Source organism: Eubalaena glacialis, chromosome 17 (genome assembly GCF_028564815.1).
Source record: "Eubalaena glacialis isolate mEubGla1 chromosome 17, mEubGla1.1.hap2.+ XY, whole genome shotgun sequence".
NCBI classification, from domain to species: domain Eukaryota; kingdom Metazoa; phylum Chordata; class Mammalia; order Artiodactyla; family Balaenidae; genus Eubalaena; species Eubalaena glacialis.
Genome location: NC_083732.1, coordinates 52,383,155 through 52,403,877, shown reverse-complemented (window position 1 = coordinate 52,403,877; position 20,723 = coordinate 52,383,155). Strand labels below are relative to the sequence as shown.

The 20,723-nt window shown below is 36.4% G+C and overlaps 1 protein-coding gene across 1 annotated transcript in view; it reads left to right on the top strand.

The window, feature by feature from the left end:
* Window positions 1–20,723, top strand: part of RGS22 (regulator of G protein signaling 22) — a 173,305-nt gene that overhangs the window by 6,938 nt on the left and 145,644 nt on the right. Inside the window, exons 3-4 of the mRNA XM_061171399.1 lie at window positions 7,260–7,322; window positions 15,976–16,197. Coding sequence (XP_061027382.1) covers window positions 7,260–7,322; window positions 15,976–16,197 — 285 coding nt within the window. The remainder of the gene's footprint in view (window positions 1–7,259; window positions 7,323–15,975; window positions 16,198–20,723) is intronic.

The following is a 20,723-nucleotide window of genomic DNA, read 5'->3' as shown; positions in this document are numbered from 1 at the left end:
AGGGTAGTCAGAAGATTGTCAGATAACCAGGGACTGATTCTAGATGTGATGATAATGATTTGGGATCTGTCATTTAGTACACAGGAGGCTAAGAAGGCTGTCCCTAGGTGCAGAGAAACATGATACTGTTTCCTTGTACATAAGTCCCCCCATCCCAACATTTTTTTTAATGAAAAAATTTAAACATATAAGAGAGTTAAAAGAACTGTATGGTGAATACCTATATACCCATCACCAAGGTTTCACAGTTATTAGCATTTTGCTACATTTGCTTTTTCATGTTTCTGTCCTTCTGTCCATCACACCATTTGTCCATCAATCCATTTTATTTTTTTATGCATTTCAGAGTATAAGCTGCAGACATTGATATGATACAGATCACCCTAAACATTTCAGCATTTTATATCATAAACTAGTGTTCAATATTAGTTTATGGTTCTTATGTTGAGGTAAAATTTATGCACAGTGAAATGGAAAACTTTTGAGTCCCATTTGACAAATTTTGACAAATGTATACACCTGTGTAATCCAAACCTCCATCAAATATAGAACATTTCCATAATCTTAGAAAGTCCTTTCACGCCTCCTTCCAGTTGATTCTTCCTCCATTCCCCAAAGACCACTGTCCTATTTTTTCACCATTGGATTATAGATTCAAATTCATATAAATGGAATCATACCGTTAGTTTTCTTTGCGTAAAATTACTTTTGCTCAGCATAATGTTTTTGAGATTCTCCATGTTGCATGATTCTGGCGTGTACATAATTTTTTATTGTGGTAAAATATACATAAAATTAAACTTAACATTTTAACCATTTTTAAGTGTATGATTTCAATGGCATTAAGCACATTCACATTGTGCAACCATCACCACTATCCATCTCTAGAACTTTTTCATCATCCCAAACTGAAACTCTGTACCCTTTAAACAATAACTTCCCATTATCCCTCCTCTAGCTTCCAGTTACCATTATTCTACTTTCTGTCTTTATGGATTTGCCTAGTCTAGGTAACTCATATAAGTGGAATAATATAATATTTGTCCTTCTGTGTACAGCTTACGTCATTTAGCCTGACATTTTCAAGGATCATCCATGTCATTGCATGTATCAGAATTTCATTCCTTTTTAAGGCTGAATAATATTCCATTATATATATATACCATATTTTGTTTATCCTTTCACACATCAGTGGACATTTGGGTTATTTCCACCTTTTGGTTGTTGTGAATAATGGTGCTAGGAACACAGGTGTACAGATATCTGTATGAGACCCTGCTTTCAGTATACCCAGAAGTAGATTGCTGGATTATATGGTAATTATATGTTTAACTTTTTGAGGAATGGTGGCTGTACCATTTCACATTCCTGTCAGCAATGCACAAGAGTTCCAATTTCTCCACATTCTCACCAGCACTTGTTATTTTCATTTTTTTAAAAAAAATCGTTAACCATCCTAGTAGATGTGAAGTGATATCTTATTGTGGTTTTGATTTGCATTCTCTTGTTGCTATTGTTGTTGAGTATCTTTTCATGTGCTTATTGACCATTTGTATATCTTCTTTGGAGAAATGTCTATTCAAGTCCTTTTCCCGTTAAAAAATTTGGGGTTTTTTATCTTTTTCTAGTTTAGTTCTTTATATATTCTGGATATTAAACCCTTATCAGCTATATGATTTGCAAATATTTTCTCACATTCTGTAGTTTGTCTTTTTACTTTCCTAGTAGAGTCCTTTGATTCAAAAGTTTTAAATTTTCATGAAGTCCCATTTATTTATTTATTTTTTGCTCATGCTTTAGATGTCATATTTAAGAATCCATTGCCAAATCCAAGGTCATGAAGGTTTATCCTTATGTTTTCTTCTAAATATTTTATAGTTTTAGCCCTTATGTTTAGGTTTTTGATCCATTTTGTGTTAATTTTTGTGTATGGTATAAGGGAAAGGTCCAACTTCATTCTTTGGCATGTGGCTATCCAGTTTTCCTAGCACCATTTGTTGAAAAGAATGTCCTTTCTCCACTGAATTGTCACGGCACCCTTGTTGAAAATTATTTGACCATATATGAGAGGATTTATTTCTGGACTCTTTTCTATTCCAATGGTCTGTATGTCTGTCTTTATGCCAGTACCACTTTATTTTGATAACTGTGGTTTTGTAGTAAGTATTGAAATCAGGATATATGAATCCTTCAGTTTTTGTTCTTTTTCAATATTATTTTGGATGTTTGCAGTCCCTTGAAATTCATTGTGAATTTTAGGATGGGTTTTTCATTTCTGCAAAAAAAAAAAAAAAAAAAGGCATTGGGATTTTGATGGACAGTGCATTAAATCTGTAGATTGCTTTGGGTAGTATTGTCAACTTAGCAATATGGTCTTTCAGTCCATGAACATGGCATGTCTTTCCATTGATTTATATCTTCTCTAATTTCTTTCAGCAATTTTTTAGTTCAGTGTACAAGTCTTTGCCTCCTTGGTTGTTATTCTTTTCTCTGCTACTGAAATGAATTATTTTCTTAATTTCCTTTTTTGATGCACATAACTTTTTTTAAAAAAATTTATTTATTTATTTATTTATTTTTGGCTGCATCAGGTCTTAGTTGCGGCACGTGGGATCATTTCGTTTTGGCACATGGGCTCTTCGTTGTGGCGCACAGGCTCTTCGTTGTGGTGCACGGGGTCTTTGTTGCAGCGCACAGGCCTCTCTCTAGTTGTGGTGCATGGGCTTCTCTCTAGTTGTGGCATGTGGGCTCCAGACTGCTTGGGCTCTGTCGTTGTGGTACGTGGGGCTCTCTAGTTGTGGCGCACGGGCTTAGTTGCCCCTCAGCATGTGGGATCTTAATTCCCTGACCAGGGCTCAAACCCACGTCCCCTGCATTGGAAGGCAGATTCTTAACCACTGGACCACCAGGGCAGTCCCCTGAGGTGCATAACTTTTTAATATTAGGTTTTATGCTTGAGATGACTGTATGTAATTTCTTATCAAGACTTTCAGTGGTGATCTTTTAATATTCTTGTATAGTCTCTCTTGGTGAGAAACTGTATCTCCTAATAGGTATTAACATTTTTTAGACTTTTTTACAACCATTCAAAACTGCAGGAGTTGAAATTAAATTTTAAATTTAACAGTACTCCCTCTTTTCATGACAAATATAATGTTAAAAATTCTTAGGAAAAACAAATTTAGAAGTCAATAAAATGTTTCAGTTATTTCAAAATAATGATGGAACTCTATACTGCAGTATATGCATATATTTTTCAAGTGATTGCCTTGTATCTAGCTGGTATACTACTACAAGCATCCATCAGTTGCCAGCAGACAGAAATATCTGTTGTATGTGAAGGCCAGATTTGGGGCCATCATCCTTCCAGGGTCTCCCCTCCCCCTTTCCTTCAAGCTGTTAGCACCTTTTGGCTGTGAACCGTCTTGTTGGACATCTCAAACAGAAACTTCTCCAGCAGCTTCATAGTGCAGTGGTATGCTCTGCAGCTAGCTAATAAATCCATGTCCAGGGGCTTGAGCAGCTCTTTGGCTATGCTCAGTGTCTGGGTGTGGGATGTGTCTGATAAATCACTGACTCCAGGGAAAGGAGTTGGATCTGAGGAGTCCCAAACAAGTTTGCTCACAACCAGAGGTCACCATCCTGGGAGCACCAGCCATCCCTGACTGTGCCTGGTAGCCTTGAGGTCTGAAGAGGTCCACTTTCACTTGACCCATTGAATTCCATTGTCTGCACACCACCACGTGTCATGGCCATACCGGGTGGGAGGCTCTGGTCTAGTGACTGGCCTGTTTAGAAAGGAGAAAAGAAAGAATTTATATGTACTTTAGGAAGAAGAAGTAAAAATAGGTCCATCCTGATAGGCTTAGACCTTATTTCCAAAATTATACCTATCTCCTGATCGATGATAGCATTCCCAGTCTAAAGTGTGTCAGTTTAAGATTCTGCATTGGAAATTAGATGAATGGCTTTGGCTAATGTGTGAATGGCTTAAAAGGAAGTTGGAAACTTGGATTATTTTTCTAGTTGTGCCATTAGCTAACTGATTACCTTTACTATGTTTTGCTTTCCAACCTCTCTTTCCTCATGCATTTCTCTCTTTACTCTGCATTATTGCCTCTCATGTGTATACTTCTAAATATAGAATTTGAAGTTATTTGAAATACAATTCAAATGCCATTTTCCCCACTTGATTCTTTTCTGATTCCCCTTACCAAATAATATCTTTCCCTCCTTTGGGAGGAAACGTTTTATGTTGTAATTTTCTCATGGCATGTATTGTATTCTTTCTTGGACTATGGTTTTTGTCTGTATTTATCTCATTTCCTCTTCCTTGTTTAGAAGGTCTCTGTATATCTTGCATCTTTTAGAGTTGTGAAGAAGTTGTAGTTTATCTCATTTGAGAGTCCAGCAAAATGATTTTTTAAGCAATAAAAATTCTTACCTATTAGAATTAGCAAGCACATATAAACTATTTTGTTTAACCCTCTGTCAGGAAGAAATTTGAGAAGTTTGGACTAAAAATGGAAAAACTGACTTCACTTTCACAGATGGCACACCTGTAATACATGAAAAAACAGGTTTCAAGAGTGCATTCAATTCTGAAAAAATGTTCCTGCCTTCCATTGCATCATTCTGCAGAGAATCTGTGTTGCAAATTTTGCAGCCAGGTTCATGGAATGATGTAATGGAGGAATTGATTGTAACTCAATTTTCTTCTTGATTGTACCACTAACCATCACCAGTTTATTGGTTATTTGGAAGATATTAAACCTGAATATGGAGACTTAGTTCATTTTACTACAGCCAAGTGACTGGATTGTGGAAATTTATTGAGAGTAACTGAGCTGCTTCTCCAGATCAAGGCCTTAAAAAAAATTTTTTTTAAACTAAAGGGTTTGGAGAATAAAGGGTTTATCAGATTCTCACAGGTTCACAAGACTTTGTTACTGATGTGACAAGATATCAGAACACAGTGAACTAGAAACTGCAGTGGGAAGATATGCTCAATTATTTAGAGAGGTGCAGGACTTCCCATTAACGTGTGACAAGAGGACTGAGCAGATGGCACTTGAAGGCTACACTTATTTCCATTGGGGAACTAACTGCCCTGATATCAGCAGAAACACTTATGTTTAATATTGGTAGAAATTAAGATACAGTTTCAGAAAAGAAATACAGATTTTGATGTATTTGAATAATAAAGTCCATGGTTTTAAGTGCAAACTGAGAATGTGACTGAACACCCAGGGAATGCCCTCTCGTGTGGTGCCTCAGGGGGACCTGAGGGAGCTGAGAGCACATTGCTTACCAAGGGTCAGGGCAGTGCTGCTGGAGTCAGGTGTGTGGGCTGGTACCGCCTGAGAACTCCTGTCCATCTATCCGGAGATGAGTTCAGAAATTGAGAGTAAATGTTTAGAAACCTTACAGTAATTTGTCTGACAGAGTATGGAATTTAATAATAAAAATGTTGGGCTTGTATTATGTATATTTTTATTTCGCTTTCTAATAATTCATTCTTATTGTATTTTACAAAAGTTATCTGTCTGAAATCGATTAGGGAGAAAGCAAAACAAAACAGGTACTTCATCACAGGTGGCTTGGAAAGCATTGATTAGAGTCTCTTAGAAGTGTGAGGCATCTGGAAATGAATATATGAATCTGAGGATTCTGTAGAAATTTCTGGCAATGTGACTGACCAAATTCTAGGTGACATTTAGGTCTATGAGGATTTATGAAATACGCATTTTGTTTTATTGCTAAAAATTAAAAACGAAATGGCTCTTTTAGAAAAACTAACAGGGACTGTACTCCATTACAGTTACTAATTTAAAATACTCAACTTTCCCATCTGTGGATTTTTGATCATGAGCCCAGTAGTGTAAAATTTGGCCACCCTTATTGTAGTACAATGCCTTTACCTAGGAAATTTACCCAGGAAATCCTAAAAATATTTATTGAATTATTTATTAGTTTGCTAAATGAAAATTAAAGTAACTCTGAAAGGTGAAATTCGAAAGATGATTAGACTTTTAGCCTCCACCAAATGTTATCTGCCTTGTTCTGCTGTATTTGACCTTTGCCAATCAGAATTTTTTTGAGCATGTATTACTAAAGTACCACTATGAGGGTAGTATGTTTGTGAGATCCTGAGTTTGATATTGTTGTTGTTTTAATCAGCTGAGATTTTTAGTAAACTAAATCCTTAGTTGTTCTAACCAGTTCATATTTTTACTAAGTTCTTTGATATAAATCCTATAAGTGATTGTTCATAACTCTATTCTGATACTGCAATTACTTAAAGAAATTACCCTGAAAATCTGTTTTCCAAAGTAGATGTTAATATACTATAATATCTTCCTTATACTTTCACACTATACTTCAACAAATTTTTAAAAGTTGGCCCGTATAAGAAGAAAATAATCAGCCATATGGAAATAATAGCATTGTGTCGTATTGTCAACTTTCATGTTAGATTTGTGAAACTGAAATATAATTATGAATAACAAAATAAACACACGTACTATACAACAGGGTATGTGATGATGTGCTTTTGACACAATGGAAACAATTACTAATAAAATAAGGTGTTTTATTTGGAAGAGAGACTTTGTTATTGGCAGTGGCTTTCCAATTTGCGAACTTTAAACGTGACTATGTTGGTGGATGAGATAGTTATGGAAAAAAAATGTATACAATCCTTATTCTTAGAACACATGCATTGTCAAAGTTTCTTCATGCAAAAGTTACGCAGGACCCAGATTACTAAAACTGTCTCATTCTAAGGGGGAGGCAGTGGAATATTTTCTTCACTTAGTTTATCACTTCTTTTAGGCAATTCATGAAATTCTTCATTCTGAATTTCATCTTAACCCCAAACACTGGTTCTGTCTTTATTGACTCTGCCTTTATTTTTATGAAATAAATATATTTAATAAGTCCATGGGAAATTTACTGTGTGTAGTATTTTGTACTTGTTGACGTTTCTTTGAGCATCGTGCTATATTTCTCATGTGCTCTGTTTTCCAGCTAAGTACAGTGGCAAGGCCTTTTAAGAGGATGCTCCATTCTATTTTCTTATTTCTTCCTTCCAGAGATTGTAACACTGTGTTCTATTTATAGTGAGGGTTCACTCTTGACTGACTGAAAATGATTTGAAGATCTACATTATAATCTGTTGGTATCAGAATTAGAGAATAATATTGGCATGTTTTAAGACATTTTAGTGTAAGCATAATATTGTTTCTGTATTTTTGCAGGAAGATTCTTTGGCAACAGATGATTTCCTTGTGGACTACTTTAATGAATTCCTAAGCCTTCCAGTGAGTGTATTATTATGTTCTGTGGAATATATTATCAAAGCAAAATATTGTAAACACTGGATTATCTTGTGAGACAAATTTATCAGGGATAATATTTTTTTAAATACTAATTAAAGCATTTAGATAAAGTTTTGCCTTTTTATGGAGTTAATCATTTGGGTTTGAATCATATTTAGGAATTATTCTTATTGAAGAAGCTGGGTCAGTTATACTACAATAAAAGTAAATAAATAAAAAAAAGAAAAAAAAAGAAACTTGGAATTTTTCGAACAATCAAAAGCATTCTGTACAGAATCGGATACAGTTGTATTTGGGTATCATTTTACACTTTAAACTGAGGTGATGAGGAGATAATATTAAAAAATTTAAGAAACTAAATTTCTTGCCTCTAGGCAATTATTGTCATCCTCTTGGACAGATATTAAAGTGGAATTTGTGTTTAAGGAAACTAGCGTTTTATATCGATAGTAAATAAGATTCGAGACACTGTTGTTGGTGTAACATAGGTAGATGCCAAATAAGAGATTTTTGGTCTTAGACAGCAGTGACTGGTAGAGTAAGTACTGAGGGATTTAGAAAAAGTGAAATGGGGATGCATTAAAAACACTTATACTGTTGTATAGAAATAAAGTTCATCAGGAATGTCAGATGAAAGAAAGTTAGATAAGAAATGGTTTTTATTAATGTTATGGAAACTTTTTTCATTCAAATACTTATTAGGCAAAATTTGAAATATAAAAAGTCACAAATAATTTTAAAGTGACTGGACCCTAAAATGAGTAATCTCTTAAATCCCAACCACTGAAAATGATTTTTGAAGGGAACATATTAGATGTATTTTTTTGCCTAGATTAGCTTTTGTGTATATGTATGTATCTATGCATGCAAGTTTGTTTTGTTTCCTTTTTTCCAAAAAGAATTTGCGATTTCTCCTCCACCTGGCATGCTAGGTGTTTGGAACCATTATGGGGGTCAGGTTGAGACACGAAGCCACGCTCTCGCCTTCCAGCATCAGGCTTGAGCCACATTACAGGACACCCCTGGAGATTCTTTTGTGGTCTGACTCTTCAACTTTCTTTGTCTAATTGTATATTATAAAAAACCCAGCAGAGTCACAAAGTTGTCGGAATTTTGCTCTTCTGGATTATGTAGTCTTTCCTCTAGGCTTTGCATTCTCCATTCTTCCTCCAAAAAAAGTACATTTTTGTGAAGTTTTAAAAAGAAGAATCCTCATATTGGGTCTAATTTCAGTTTCTCAATATTTACATTTCATTGTCTCAAGATTTATGATTATCTTGACTTTTACTTGCTTTAGAAAATAAATCCCCCTGCCTAACTTTCTTTTTAAAAATATTTTTTAATTCTAGAAGAAATATAACAATAGTATAGAAAATTAACTTCAAACGTAAGAAAAACTTGGCTGAAGTCCTGCCATGCCGTTAGAATAGACGTGACCTTTTTTTGTACATTTGCTTCAAGGCTTTAGTTGAATTGACTGAGTGTGGTTTCTGTTGAACTCTGTCTCTGCAATAATGTTTTTCATCCCTCCCCAGCAGTTTCACCCCTTCATATGTCCCATGCAGCCCACCTGGGCCACTTCTCTCTCTTTTCTGTCTCTCCAAATTCTTCTGCTTTTACATTATCTGTCTCTCTGTCTCTCTCTCTTTCTGTCTCTCTCTGTCTCTGTTTCTCTTCCTCTCATTCCTTTGCATTTACATTTGGTACCACACAATCTAATTATTAACTACCCATGCTTCATGCCATAAGATGGGAGGAGGGGAAATGTCACAGGTTTTCAAAAAGAATTTGGGGGCAGGGAGGAGAAGGAATAATGGATTCTCAAACCAAGTTCCTAGCAAGATTCTAGAACAGATTAGTAATGTTTGGTTTATGAGCACTTAGCTAAGAATTAGAAGCTCTTTTTTTTGGATAGTTATGAACTGGCACTTTAGGGAACAATAAATTTAATGTATTAGGACTTCAGTAAATAATAATAATGATAATAAATTGAACCATGTTACTTCCTACTCAGAACTTTGTCTAGTGGCTTCTCATTACACTAAGAATAAAATCGAAAATTCTCTATGACCTGGCTCTTGCCATCTCTTGGTCTTTATTTCCTAAGCCTCTTCCCCTTGTTAATTCTTTTCCAGCCTAACTGGAAAACTTGGCCTTCTTTATGTTTCTCAAACATGAATATGCCAAAGGTACTCAGGGCCTTTCAGCCTGGAGGGCTCTTCCCTGAGATATCTGTATCACTTTCTCTCTGATTTATATCACTTGTGTTCAGGAAGCCTTCCCTCCCAACCTTGTCTAAAACCATACACGAAACACATGCTCCACTTATGCTGCCGTATTTGTCTGCAAAGCCCTATCATGATCTGTGAAATTTGTTCTCAAATATTTGAAAGAGTTCACTAATCACAGCTAGAAGGGGTTGACTCTTAACAGATGACAGATTGAAATCCAAATTCCTTAATATGGACTCTTTGCAACATGGCCTCAGTAGAGCCTTTCTAGTTTTGTCTCTAGCTTCGTACTTCTTATGTCACCCTGTGCGCTCTTTCCTGCTTCCCCCAATCACCCTCCCTCACCTTAACCACACGTGCTCTTCCTGTGCTCATCTCCCAGTGCAGTGGCTAGGAAGGGGGGGCAGGCAGAACTGTTTGCGCTCAGCCCCTCCACTCATTACTCATGTGATCTTAGACACGTTCCTTAATTACCTAATTCTTCGATTCCTTTCTCTACCAAAACAATACAACTATCTTACAAGATTGTTATGAAACGAGGTAACGTACATTAAGTGCCTGGCACAGAATTAGTGCTTCTCTTTCCTTTCCCTTCACTAACTAGCCCATCTTGTCATCCATTCCTGAAACATGAGGAGTGGTCACTCTTTAATTGGATTGATGGATCATTGTCATTCTAGAGAATAGTCTGTCCCATGCAAATCTGTCATTGGCTTTGACGTTTAAAAATTATTTTTTATCGGAGACTTGGATGAAACATTGCAAGTGAACCAGTGTTTTTCCAGCTTAAGGTCACTCAGCTAGTAAGTGACAGGGTCCACTCAGGTCCACATGACTCAAAAACTTGTCTTACTGCACTGTAGTGACTATAGACATGGCAGCAGAGGGATAAACTAATAGTTTGGATAACAGAATCTGGTCTCATTTTTGTCATGGTAGTCTGAAATGGGCTAAAACAAACAAAGCTAATGTGTTTTTAGGGTGCATTAATAGAAATGTAGTTAAGATCAAGAAAAATATTAGTCTGAAGCATAGCAGGTGCTCAGTAAATGGTTTTTTGAATCGGATTGAATTGTCAGACCGCATTTGGAATATTGTGTTGCATTCTTGGTGCTATATGTTAAGAGTTGCTCTGCCAAACCAGACTCAGGAAGACTCAGTTAATGGATGCTCTGGAAACCATGTCAGATGAGTGAGGGTTGAAAGACGAGTCGGTGTTGAACCTGGCTTGGGAATGGGTAGAAGTGTTGTAATGAAGAGCTCTTTCCAAGTATTTGAAGATCCGATTGAGGAAGAAGGGTTAACATATTCTGTGAAGCTAGAGGGCAGAACCAGGGCCAGCATTTATGAGGAAATTGATTTTCACTCACTAGAAGAAAAATGTTTAAAGATTGTTTTCTAACAATAGAATGGCTGCCTTGTGCAGAACTAAACTCCCTGTGATTGAAGATATTCAGGTATAGGTAATCATTTGGGGCAATATTTTATAGGGGATATATGTACTGGGTGGGAGATTAGACTTTTTCAGCCAAAGAAAATTTGATTAATTTCTTCTCCTCTAACCGTGTATTTCTTAATCTCAGGAGTTACACCGTAAATTTCCTGGGGCCAGGATAGGTCCCTTTCTTCTGTGTCTCCCTAAACTTCTTGAGGACGATTTTCTTTTTATTTTTACGTCTTACACGTAAGATCCTTGAAATAAATAAATAAGCCTTCTAATCCGCCTCCGCTTCTCTACCACCTGCACCCTCCAAAAAAAAAGGCCCAACAACCTAAACCCAAGAGTGTAGATACATGTTATCACATTTTCTCTCTAAAAGAGCTCTTAAGTCATCTAGATTTCTGAGATTTCCTTCACATATGTATTGCAATGCCCAAGGTCCCATAACTGGATTGTGGCACAAATGGGCCTAGGAATCAGGCTTTCTGTCTCCTACATCATTTCTTTCCATTACACCATTACACCCTTGGGACACATTGTAAGATCCAGAAATTGATGGCTGGTAGCCTGCCTCCATGTTATTTTTTGATGAGGGGAATCCAGGACAGTTGCTGCTATTATAAATGATTATGGCACTTTCCAAATCCTAGCTTTCATAACTTCATTCCGTTTGTTCTGGTGCCAGGTTCACTTTTAGATATTGTTTTCATTTGGTGTCTGGGAGGTTTTTTTTTTGCTGTCAACTCTTTATGGACAAGTGTTTGCTTATTAAATTTTCTTCTGTGCTATAGTGTGAAAACACTTTTTTTCCCTTTTGGTTTTGCTTTGTGTGTATTATGCTCAGTGACTGTTGTGGGATTGAGTAGATGAGCCCACATACAGATTTAGGTTGGTCCTCTGTGGGTGGTTTAGAATGTTTGTGACATTTATGGTTTGCAGAAGCTGAAGGGGTGGCCTATTCTCTACCCTCCTTGCAAGGATAGGTATGTCATGTGTTTGCCAGACCATGCTTAGCTATGTGCCTTTGGAATTTTACCATAACTTCTCTTTCTGGAATGATTCTCCACACTTTTTTAAAATCTGTAAACTATTATAATTTCTTGCAGCTTTATGAAGGAGTTATATGTTAGATTGTTGGGTAAGGGGAGAGCGAGAGAGAAAGAGAGAGAGAGAGTATGGATTTGGGGAATGGGTGGGATGAAGTGGGGATGAAGGACTTGGGTCTTCCCCTGCCAAGATTTAAATACTCAGAGACTGATTTTTAAAGGTGTTGTTGGAGCCCTAGGTAGTACTGCTTAGTTCAGCATTTGTTCCTATGGGTGTTTTGATAAGCCTTGTAGCTCAAACATAAAGCACTCAAATTACCTAATGTAACTCATTTTATTAACTAATGATATTTTCTCTGCATTTTATGTGGCACATTATTCCTTCCATCCCACTGGTGAATATGTCCAGTAAATAGTTTATGGTTAAGCATCTAAAATGACAATAAAGCTTAGATTAAAAGAAGTTGTTATTGGTAACTGACTTGTTATATTCAAGTTGTCAGATGTTTCTCATTCACTGACTAAGATGCATGTTTAAAATATAGCTTTGGAACTCAATTAGTAGAGACAGAGTTGGAGCAGAGATGAACATGTATTAAATTAACCTAGGCATTAGTTTTTAATTTAAATACTGTTCAGCTAAATAATTTGGCACCCGGTAAGTTTCAGTGGTGCTGGGCTGGCAGTTAAAGCACATCACTAATTATTCACAGGTTTTTTTTTTCCTCCTCTTTTCAAAGAAATGTGGAACCAGCAATTTATTGTGGTAAAAATATTTTCATGCACTTGCTTTTTCTGTGAAAATATTTTTCGCACATGGATGACTGGTACTACAAAGTTAGCTTTCACCACCTTCAGGTCAATTCGTTTTAGAACATTTGGAAAATGATACCCTTGAAATAAGAAAATTAAGTAAGGGAAAGAGCAGTCTGTAACAGCTTGCAGAGGATTGGGTTTGAGGCTCAAACTGAAGATTTTTCCTATCATATGATTAAAAGCTGAGTGTTCTCTAAATCAGCCTACTCAGCTTTCTGAGGGAAAGTCTTCCTCCATCGTTCATTTCTGTCTACCCCACTTTACGTGTCTTTTATTGTCACGTACTAAACTAATTTGAGGAATTTTGTAGATGAGCTTAGAAACGGTAAAAACAAGAGGACATGACGTGTGAGAGAGATTCTTCTTAAGCAGACAACAGGACTTGGGAGAATAAAGCCCAGGGTTCTTTCTCCTATAGACCATAGATGATATAGACCATAGATGGCCAGCCCCTCCATGTATGTGAACACGCATGAAAGTCAGCATGAAGTAGGAAACAGAATGTGGGCTTTGAAGTTTGCTTAACCTGGATTCTGTCTCCCCCCAGCGAAAAACTCTGCAGTGGCTCCCCATCATTCTAAAGCAATGATTCTCAAACTTGAGCATGCATCAGAATCACCTGAGGGCTTGTTCACAGACTACTGGAACCCACCCTCAGAGTTTCTGATTATGGGGTGAGGCCCAAGAATCTGCATTTCTAACAGGTTCCTAGGTGATGCTGATGCAGCTGGTCCAGGGACACCCTCTGAGAGTCGCTGATTTGAGAGAGTAAGTTGAGAGTTATGGCATAAATAGAAAGTCCTTGGTGAACTTGTCCTCTGCCTTTCTCTCCAGGCTTCCATCATGTTATTCTCCCCTCGAATATTAAGCGTCAGCAACGTCAAACTGCTTCCAGGTCCTCTAAAGCGCCCTGTTGTCTGGTGCTCCTTGTCTATTGTTGGTGCATGTATCTCGATACACTTGCTATTTCTTTTGCTGAATTCCCTTCTCTCCCTCATCTGGCTGTTGAGACTGCCTGTTTATTCTTCCAGACTCAGCTTTCTCTATACAACTTCCTTGATTTCCTAAAGATAGTTAACAAATCCTTCTGTGCCATCACTCTAGTTTGTATATACTTCTATTGTAGTTACTGTGGGTTAAAGTGGACTTGCCTTATACACGGGTTATTACTCAAAATGAATTATTCGTGCTCTGCAGAGTGGGCGAGGGTGATTTAAAGAGTGAGGGTGACTGTTTACCAGTCCACAAACACACATAGACCAGTCTGTGAACGTCCTAGAGAGCGTGTGAGATGGAAGATGAGAATCTGCCACTCCCTCAGTGGCTCTTCTCCCTCTTGCCTCTTAGTGTAGTCATCTTCTCATGCTGAAGGGGATTCTCGTGGTAAACATACATATTTTTGTATAACATGAGCTTTAAACACAAGCCCACCACTTTATCTGGTCCCTAAATAAAGAAGTAGTGACACATTTCAATGTCAGAGGAAAAATTGACTGTGATAAACTTCTTGAAAGATAGAACAACACGATACTAAGTGTTTTCAAGGATTTCAAGGGATAGTTTTGACTAAATATGATTTCACCTTATGTGCTGACTGTAGGACCCCTTTCCCTTGTCTCACATCTCAGTTCATGTCTTGGGATGTGAGCCCTGTTGATTTTCAAAATCAGGGGCTCGTCTCTCACGCGCAGGTCTTTAAAGTTGGGATGCCTGATGTGGGGTTCGAACCCTTTGCTACTCATGGAGAAGCTCTGGGTTTCGAGTTGCCTCGCAGGGTCACTGCACCAGGGGTGGGGTTTATGACGAGGTTGTATCCCAGCTTCTCCTACCTGTTTGATGTGGTTTGCATCTTGTTTGCCCAGTGTGTAGTCATCACTCAGCCAGCCTTTTGGCTTCTTTATGAGGAAATTGTTCCATATGTAGCTGTGGACTCAGTGTGTCCATTGGAGGAGGCATATTCAGGATCTTCCTAAGACGCCATCTTACTGTAGGATGAGTCTTTATTAAAAAATATATGTGTGTGTATATATATATATATATACCCACATATACACACACAAACACATAATAGGTATTTATACATATACACATATATTTCTAACTCCAATTTTGTAACATCCTGCCATTTATTAAATTTTAACTATAGTATATCTAGCATATCTAGCAATCTGTTAGTAAAACTTGGAAGAATTGATGCTCTCGCTAGTACACTTACTGATCCAAGGGGAAGGGCTTAATGTCTTCTACTACCTGGCTAAATATATATAAATTAATCCACATGAGTATGCAGTTTGCTGAAGGAATCCTAAAATAAATTAATATTCTGGAAAAGGGACCTGATTCTGAATTTGGAGGGCAAAATGGGAAAAGACACAGCCAATCCACCATATACTTGCTATGGAGATAGAGGCCCCAAACATGTTAGTGATTTACCCAAAGTCACAGAGCTACTTACTGGCAAGCTGGTATTCAAACTCAAGACTCCTGACTGTTGTATATTAACTGACTGACTTTAAATAAAAGTTGGCAGCATTTAGTAATTACTGAGAAAAGCTCAGAAATATTGTCTTTCACTCTCTCTCCTTTTTTTGGTCACAGTGAATGGAACGGTGTTGAAATAGTCTTAAATGAAGAACACATTGTACTTAATTTTCTCCTTTTGGGCAAGGGAGACTTAGCTTTCATGGCTCCTGGGGATGAAAGAGACAACAGGAGTGTTATTTCTTCTTACTTTACTCATTCTTCCCTAGTAATCCACCCCCTTCTAAGAGAATAACATTGCTTCATAGAGACCAGGTGTGTATTTCTTTCCAGTTCCAAAGAAGCACAGAGATAAGAGGTTTATGCAAAAGGAATTTCTGCCATAATATATCCTGACACTTATCTCATGGCTTAAGTACATTTGGAAAAGAAGGATTCAGTGGGTTCCCTTACCTGTAGTCAAGAGATTTCTAAGCTTCTAAAAGGAAAGAGGTAATGATTAAGAATACAAAACTTTGTGTAAGTATATATGCATACATGTAAGTATCAAGTCTTCTTGGAGACAGTGAGTTTCTGGTTTTTAAAATTGTAAGACGTATTTCCACACATTTATTTTGCAGACCTTTTCAGAGGCAATTAGATTTAATGTGGACTATGGAGTTTTTGAAGTAGTTAACAATGCTCCACAACTTCTGGAAAAGCAACTGAAAAAAATTCTCTTAAACCAGCAACCTCGAAATCCCATCTATGATGTTGTAAGAAAAGGAAAGAGTGATGTTAAACCTGTTCAAGTGAATGCCCCTTATGAAGATGAGACCATTAATGTCAACTACAATATCATGGTAAGAAAGTATATTTGAGTTTATATCTTGCTAGATAGATAAAGCATTAAGTGAGATTAACATCAGGTTCCTTGGGCTTCCCTTTCTGAAGTGTAACTGTATCTATTAAATTTTATTGTACTTGCACAAAGTATTTGTTAGTTACTGTATCATCTTATTCATATCAAATGGCCAGTTTAGTCTAGCAGTTTGTTGATATTTGATTATCAATATGAGAAGGTTCATGTAATTTACTTTGAATATTTAGAAAATAAGTTTAATTTGGGGCAGTATAAATATATGTATGCTTTACAGTTTGGATGCATTCTAGAAAGTGTGGGTATACAGGCATACCGTGGAGATATTGCACGTTTGGCTCCAGACCACCACAACAAAGTGAATATCATGATAAAGCAAGTCATACAATTATTTTGGTTTCCCAGTGCATATAAAAATTATGTTTACACTACATTGTAGTCTATTAAGTGTACCATAGCATTGTGTCTTAAAAAACAATGTACATACCTTAATTTAAAAAATAACTTTCTCGCTAAAAAACACTAACCATCATCTGAGCCTTCAGCGAGTCATAGTAGTAACATCAAAGATAACTGATCACAGATCACCATAACAAATGTAATAATAATGAAAATGTTTGAAATATTGCAAGAATTACCAAAATGTGACACAGAGACCTGAAGTGAGCAAATACTGTGGGAAGAATGGTGCTGATAGACTCGCCTGCCACAGGGATGCCACTAACCTTCAGTTTGTAAAAAACACAGTATCCGTGAGGCACAATAAAGGAAAGCACAATAAAACAAGTTATGCCTGTGCAGTGAATTTATTTCATTTGAGTTCTATCCTATCAAGCATTTGGGAATTGAGATTTCTGTCTTTTAATTATTATATTAGTTTCAGGTGTACAACACAGTGTTTTGATATTTTTATACATTGTGAAATGAAAACCACAATAAGTCTAGTTACCATCTGTCACTATACAAAGTTATTACAATATTATTAAGTATGTTCCCTATGCTATACTTTGCATCCCTGAGACTTATTTTATAATTGGAAGTTTGTGCTGCTTAATTCCCTTTACCTATTTTGCCCATTCCCCCGCCCCTAGAGGTGGAATTGCTGGATCATATGGTAGTTCTGGTTTTAATTCTTTGAGGAAACTCCATCCTGTTTTCCATAGTGGTTGTACCAATTTACAGTGCACGAGAGTTCCTTTTTCTCCACATCCTCGCCAACACTTTATTTGTTGTCTTTTTTGATAATAGCTGTTCTGACAGGTGTGGGGTGATATCCAATTGTGGTTTTGATTTGCATTTCCCATCCAGTTAGTGATCTTGAGCATCTTTTCATGTGCCTGTTGGACATCTGTATGTCTTCTCTGGAAAAATGTCTATTAAGGTCCTTAGCCAATTTTTTCAATTGGATTTTTTTTGTTGTTGTTGTTGAGTTGTATGAGTTCTTCATATAATTTGGATATTAATCCATTATCAGATGTATCATTTGCAGATATCTTCTCTCATTCAGTAAGTTGCCTTTTTGCTTTGTTGATGGTTTCTTTTGCTGTGCAAAACTTTTCAGTTTGATGTAGTCCCATTTGTTTACTTTTGCTTTTGCTGCCCTTGCCTGAGGTGACAGATCCAAAAAATATATATATTGCTAAGACCAGTTTCAGAGATCATATTGCCTATGTTTTCTTTTATGAGTTTTATGCTTTCGGGTGTTACATTTAAGTCCTTAATCCATTTTGAGTTTATTTTTGTATATGGTGTAAGAAAGTGGTCTAGTTTCATTCTTTTGCATGTAGTTGTCCAGTTTTCTCAACACCATTTATTGAAGAGACTGTCTTTTCCCCATGGTATAGTCTTGCCTCCTTTGTCATGGATTAATTGACCACATAAGTATGGGTTTATTTCTGGGCTCCCTATTCTGTTCCATTGATCTATATGTTTGTTTTTGTGACAATACCATCCTGTTTGGATTACTGTAGCTTTGTAGTATAGTTTGAAATCAGGGAACGTAATACCTCCTGCTTTGTTCTTTTTTTTTTTTAATTTATTTATTTTATTATTTTATTTTATTTATTTATTTTTTCTGGTTGCATTGGGTGTTCGTTGCTGCGTCCGGGTTTTTCTCTGGTTGTGTCGAGTGGGGGCTACTCTTTGTTGCGGTTTGCGGGCTTTTCATTCTGGTGGCTTCTCTTGTTGCGGAGCATGAGCTCTAGGCACACGGCCTTCAGTAGTTGTGGCACGTGGGCTCAGTAGTTGTGGCTCGCGGGCTCTAGAGCGCAGACTCAGTAGTTGTGGCACACAGGCTTAGTTGTTCCACGGCATGCGGGGTCTTCCCGGACCAGGGATCGAACCCATGTCCCCTGCACTGACAGGCGGATTCTCAACCACTGCACCACCAGGGAAGCCCTGTTCTTCTTTCTTAAGATTGCTTTTGATATTTGGGGTCTTTTGTGGTTTCATACAAATTATAGGATTATTCTAGTTCTGGGGAAAGTGCCATGAGTGTTTTGCTAGGGATTACTTTGAATCTATAGAATGCTTTGGGTAGTATGTACATGTTAACAATATTAATTCTTCCCATCCACAAGCATGGTATATCTTTCCATTTATTTGTTCATCTTTAATTTCTTTCATCAGTATCTTATAGTTTTCAGAGTACAGGTCTTTCACCTCCTTAGTTAAATTTATTCCTATGTATTTTATTCTTTTTGATGCAGTTATAAATGTGATTGTTTACTTAATTTTTCTTTCTGGTAGTTCATTATTAGAGTATAGAAATGCAACATATTTCTGTATATTAATTTTTTACCCTGCAACTTTACTGAATTTATTTGTTCTAATAATTTTTGGCAGAGTCTTTAGGGTCTTCTATATATAGTATCATGTCATCTGCAAACAGTGACCGTTTTACTTCTTTTTTTCCAGTTTGGATGTCTTTTATTTCTTTTTCTTGTCTGGTTGCTGTGGCTAGGAGTTCCAATATTATGTTGAATAAAAGTGGCAAGAGTGGGTATCCTTGTCTTGTTCCTGATCTTAGAGGAAAAATTTCACCATTGAGTATGATGTTAGCTGTGGGTTTGTCATATGGCCTTTATTATGTTAAGGTATGTTTCTTCTGTGCCCACTTTGTTGAGAGTTTTTTTTTTTTTTATCATAAATGGATGTTGAATTTTGTCAAATGCTTTTTCTGCATCTATTGAGATGATCATATGATTTTTATTCATTTGTTAATATGGTATATCACATTTATTTGTTGATATTGAACCATCCTTGCATCCCTGGGATAAATCCCACTTCATCTGATTTATGATTCTTTTAATGTGTTATTGAATTTACCCTCTATGTTTTATTGGGGATTTTTGCATCTTTGTTCATCAGCTATATTGGCCTGTAATTTTCTTTTCCTTTTTTTTTTTTTTTTGTAATGTCTTTGATTTTGGTATCAGGGTAATGCTGGCCTTGTTGGATGAGTTTGGAAGTGTTCCTTCCTCTTCAATTTTTTGGAGTAGTTTGAGAAGGATAGGTGTTAACTCTTTTTAAAATGTTTGGTAGAATTCCCCTGTGAAGCCTTCTGGTGTTGGACTTTTGTTTGTTAGGAGGTGTTTTTTTTTTTATTACTAATTCAATTTCATTATTGGTAATTTGTCTGTTAAGATTTTCTATTTCTTCATGATGGAGTCTTAGAAGATTGTATGTTTTTAGGAATTTATCCATCTCTTCTAGGTTGTCCAGTTTATTGACAAATAATTGTTTGTACTAGTCTCTTATGATTCTTTGTATTTCTGTGATATTTGTTGTAACTTCTCTTTCATTTCTGATTTTATTTATTTGGGATCTCTCATTTCTTGATGAGTCTGGGTAAAGGTTTATCAATTTTGTTTATCTTTTCAAAGAACTAGCTCTTCATTGATCTTTTCTTTTTTTTAAGTCTCTATTTCATGTATTCCTGCTCTGATATTTATTATTTTCTTCCTTGTACTAACTTTGGGCATCATTTTTCTTCTTTTTCTAGTTTCTTTAGCTGTAAAGATACATTGCTTATTTGAGATTTTTCTTATTTCTTGAGGAAGGCCTGTATCACCATGAACTTCCCTCTTAGAACTGCTTTTACTATGTCCCATAGAGTTTGGAAAGCTGTGTTTTCATTTTCATTTGTTTCAGGGTATTTTTTATTTCCTCTTTGATTTCTTCACTGATCCATTGGTGGTTTAGTAGCATGTTATTTGGTCTCTCCATGTTTGTGTCTTTTCCAGTTTTCTTCTTGTACTTGATGTCTAGTTTCATACCATTGTGGTCAGAAAAGATGATTGATGTGATTTCAGTCTTCTTAAATTTATTGAGACTTGTTTTGTGGCTTAACATGTGAGCTATCCTGAGTAATGTTCCATGTGTACTTGAAAAAAAATGTGTATTATGAAATTTTTGGGTGGAATGTTCTGTATCTGTCTATTAGGTGTATCAGGTCTACTGTGTCATTTAAAGCCAATGTTTTCTTACTGATTTTCTGTCTGGATGATC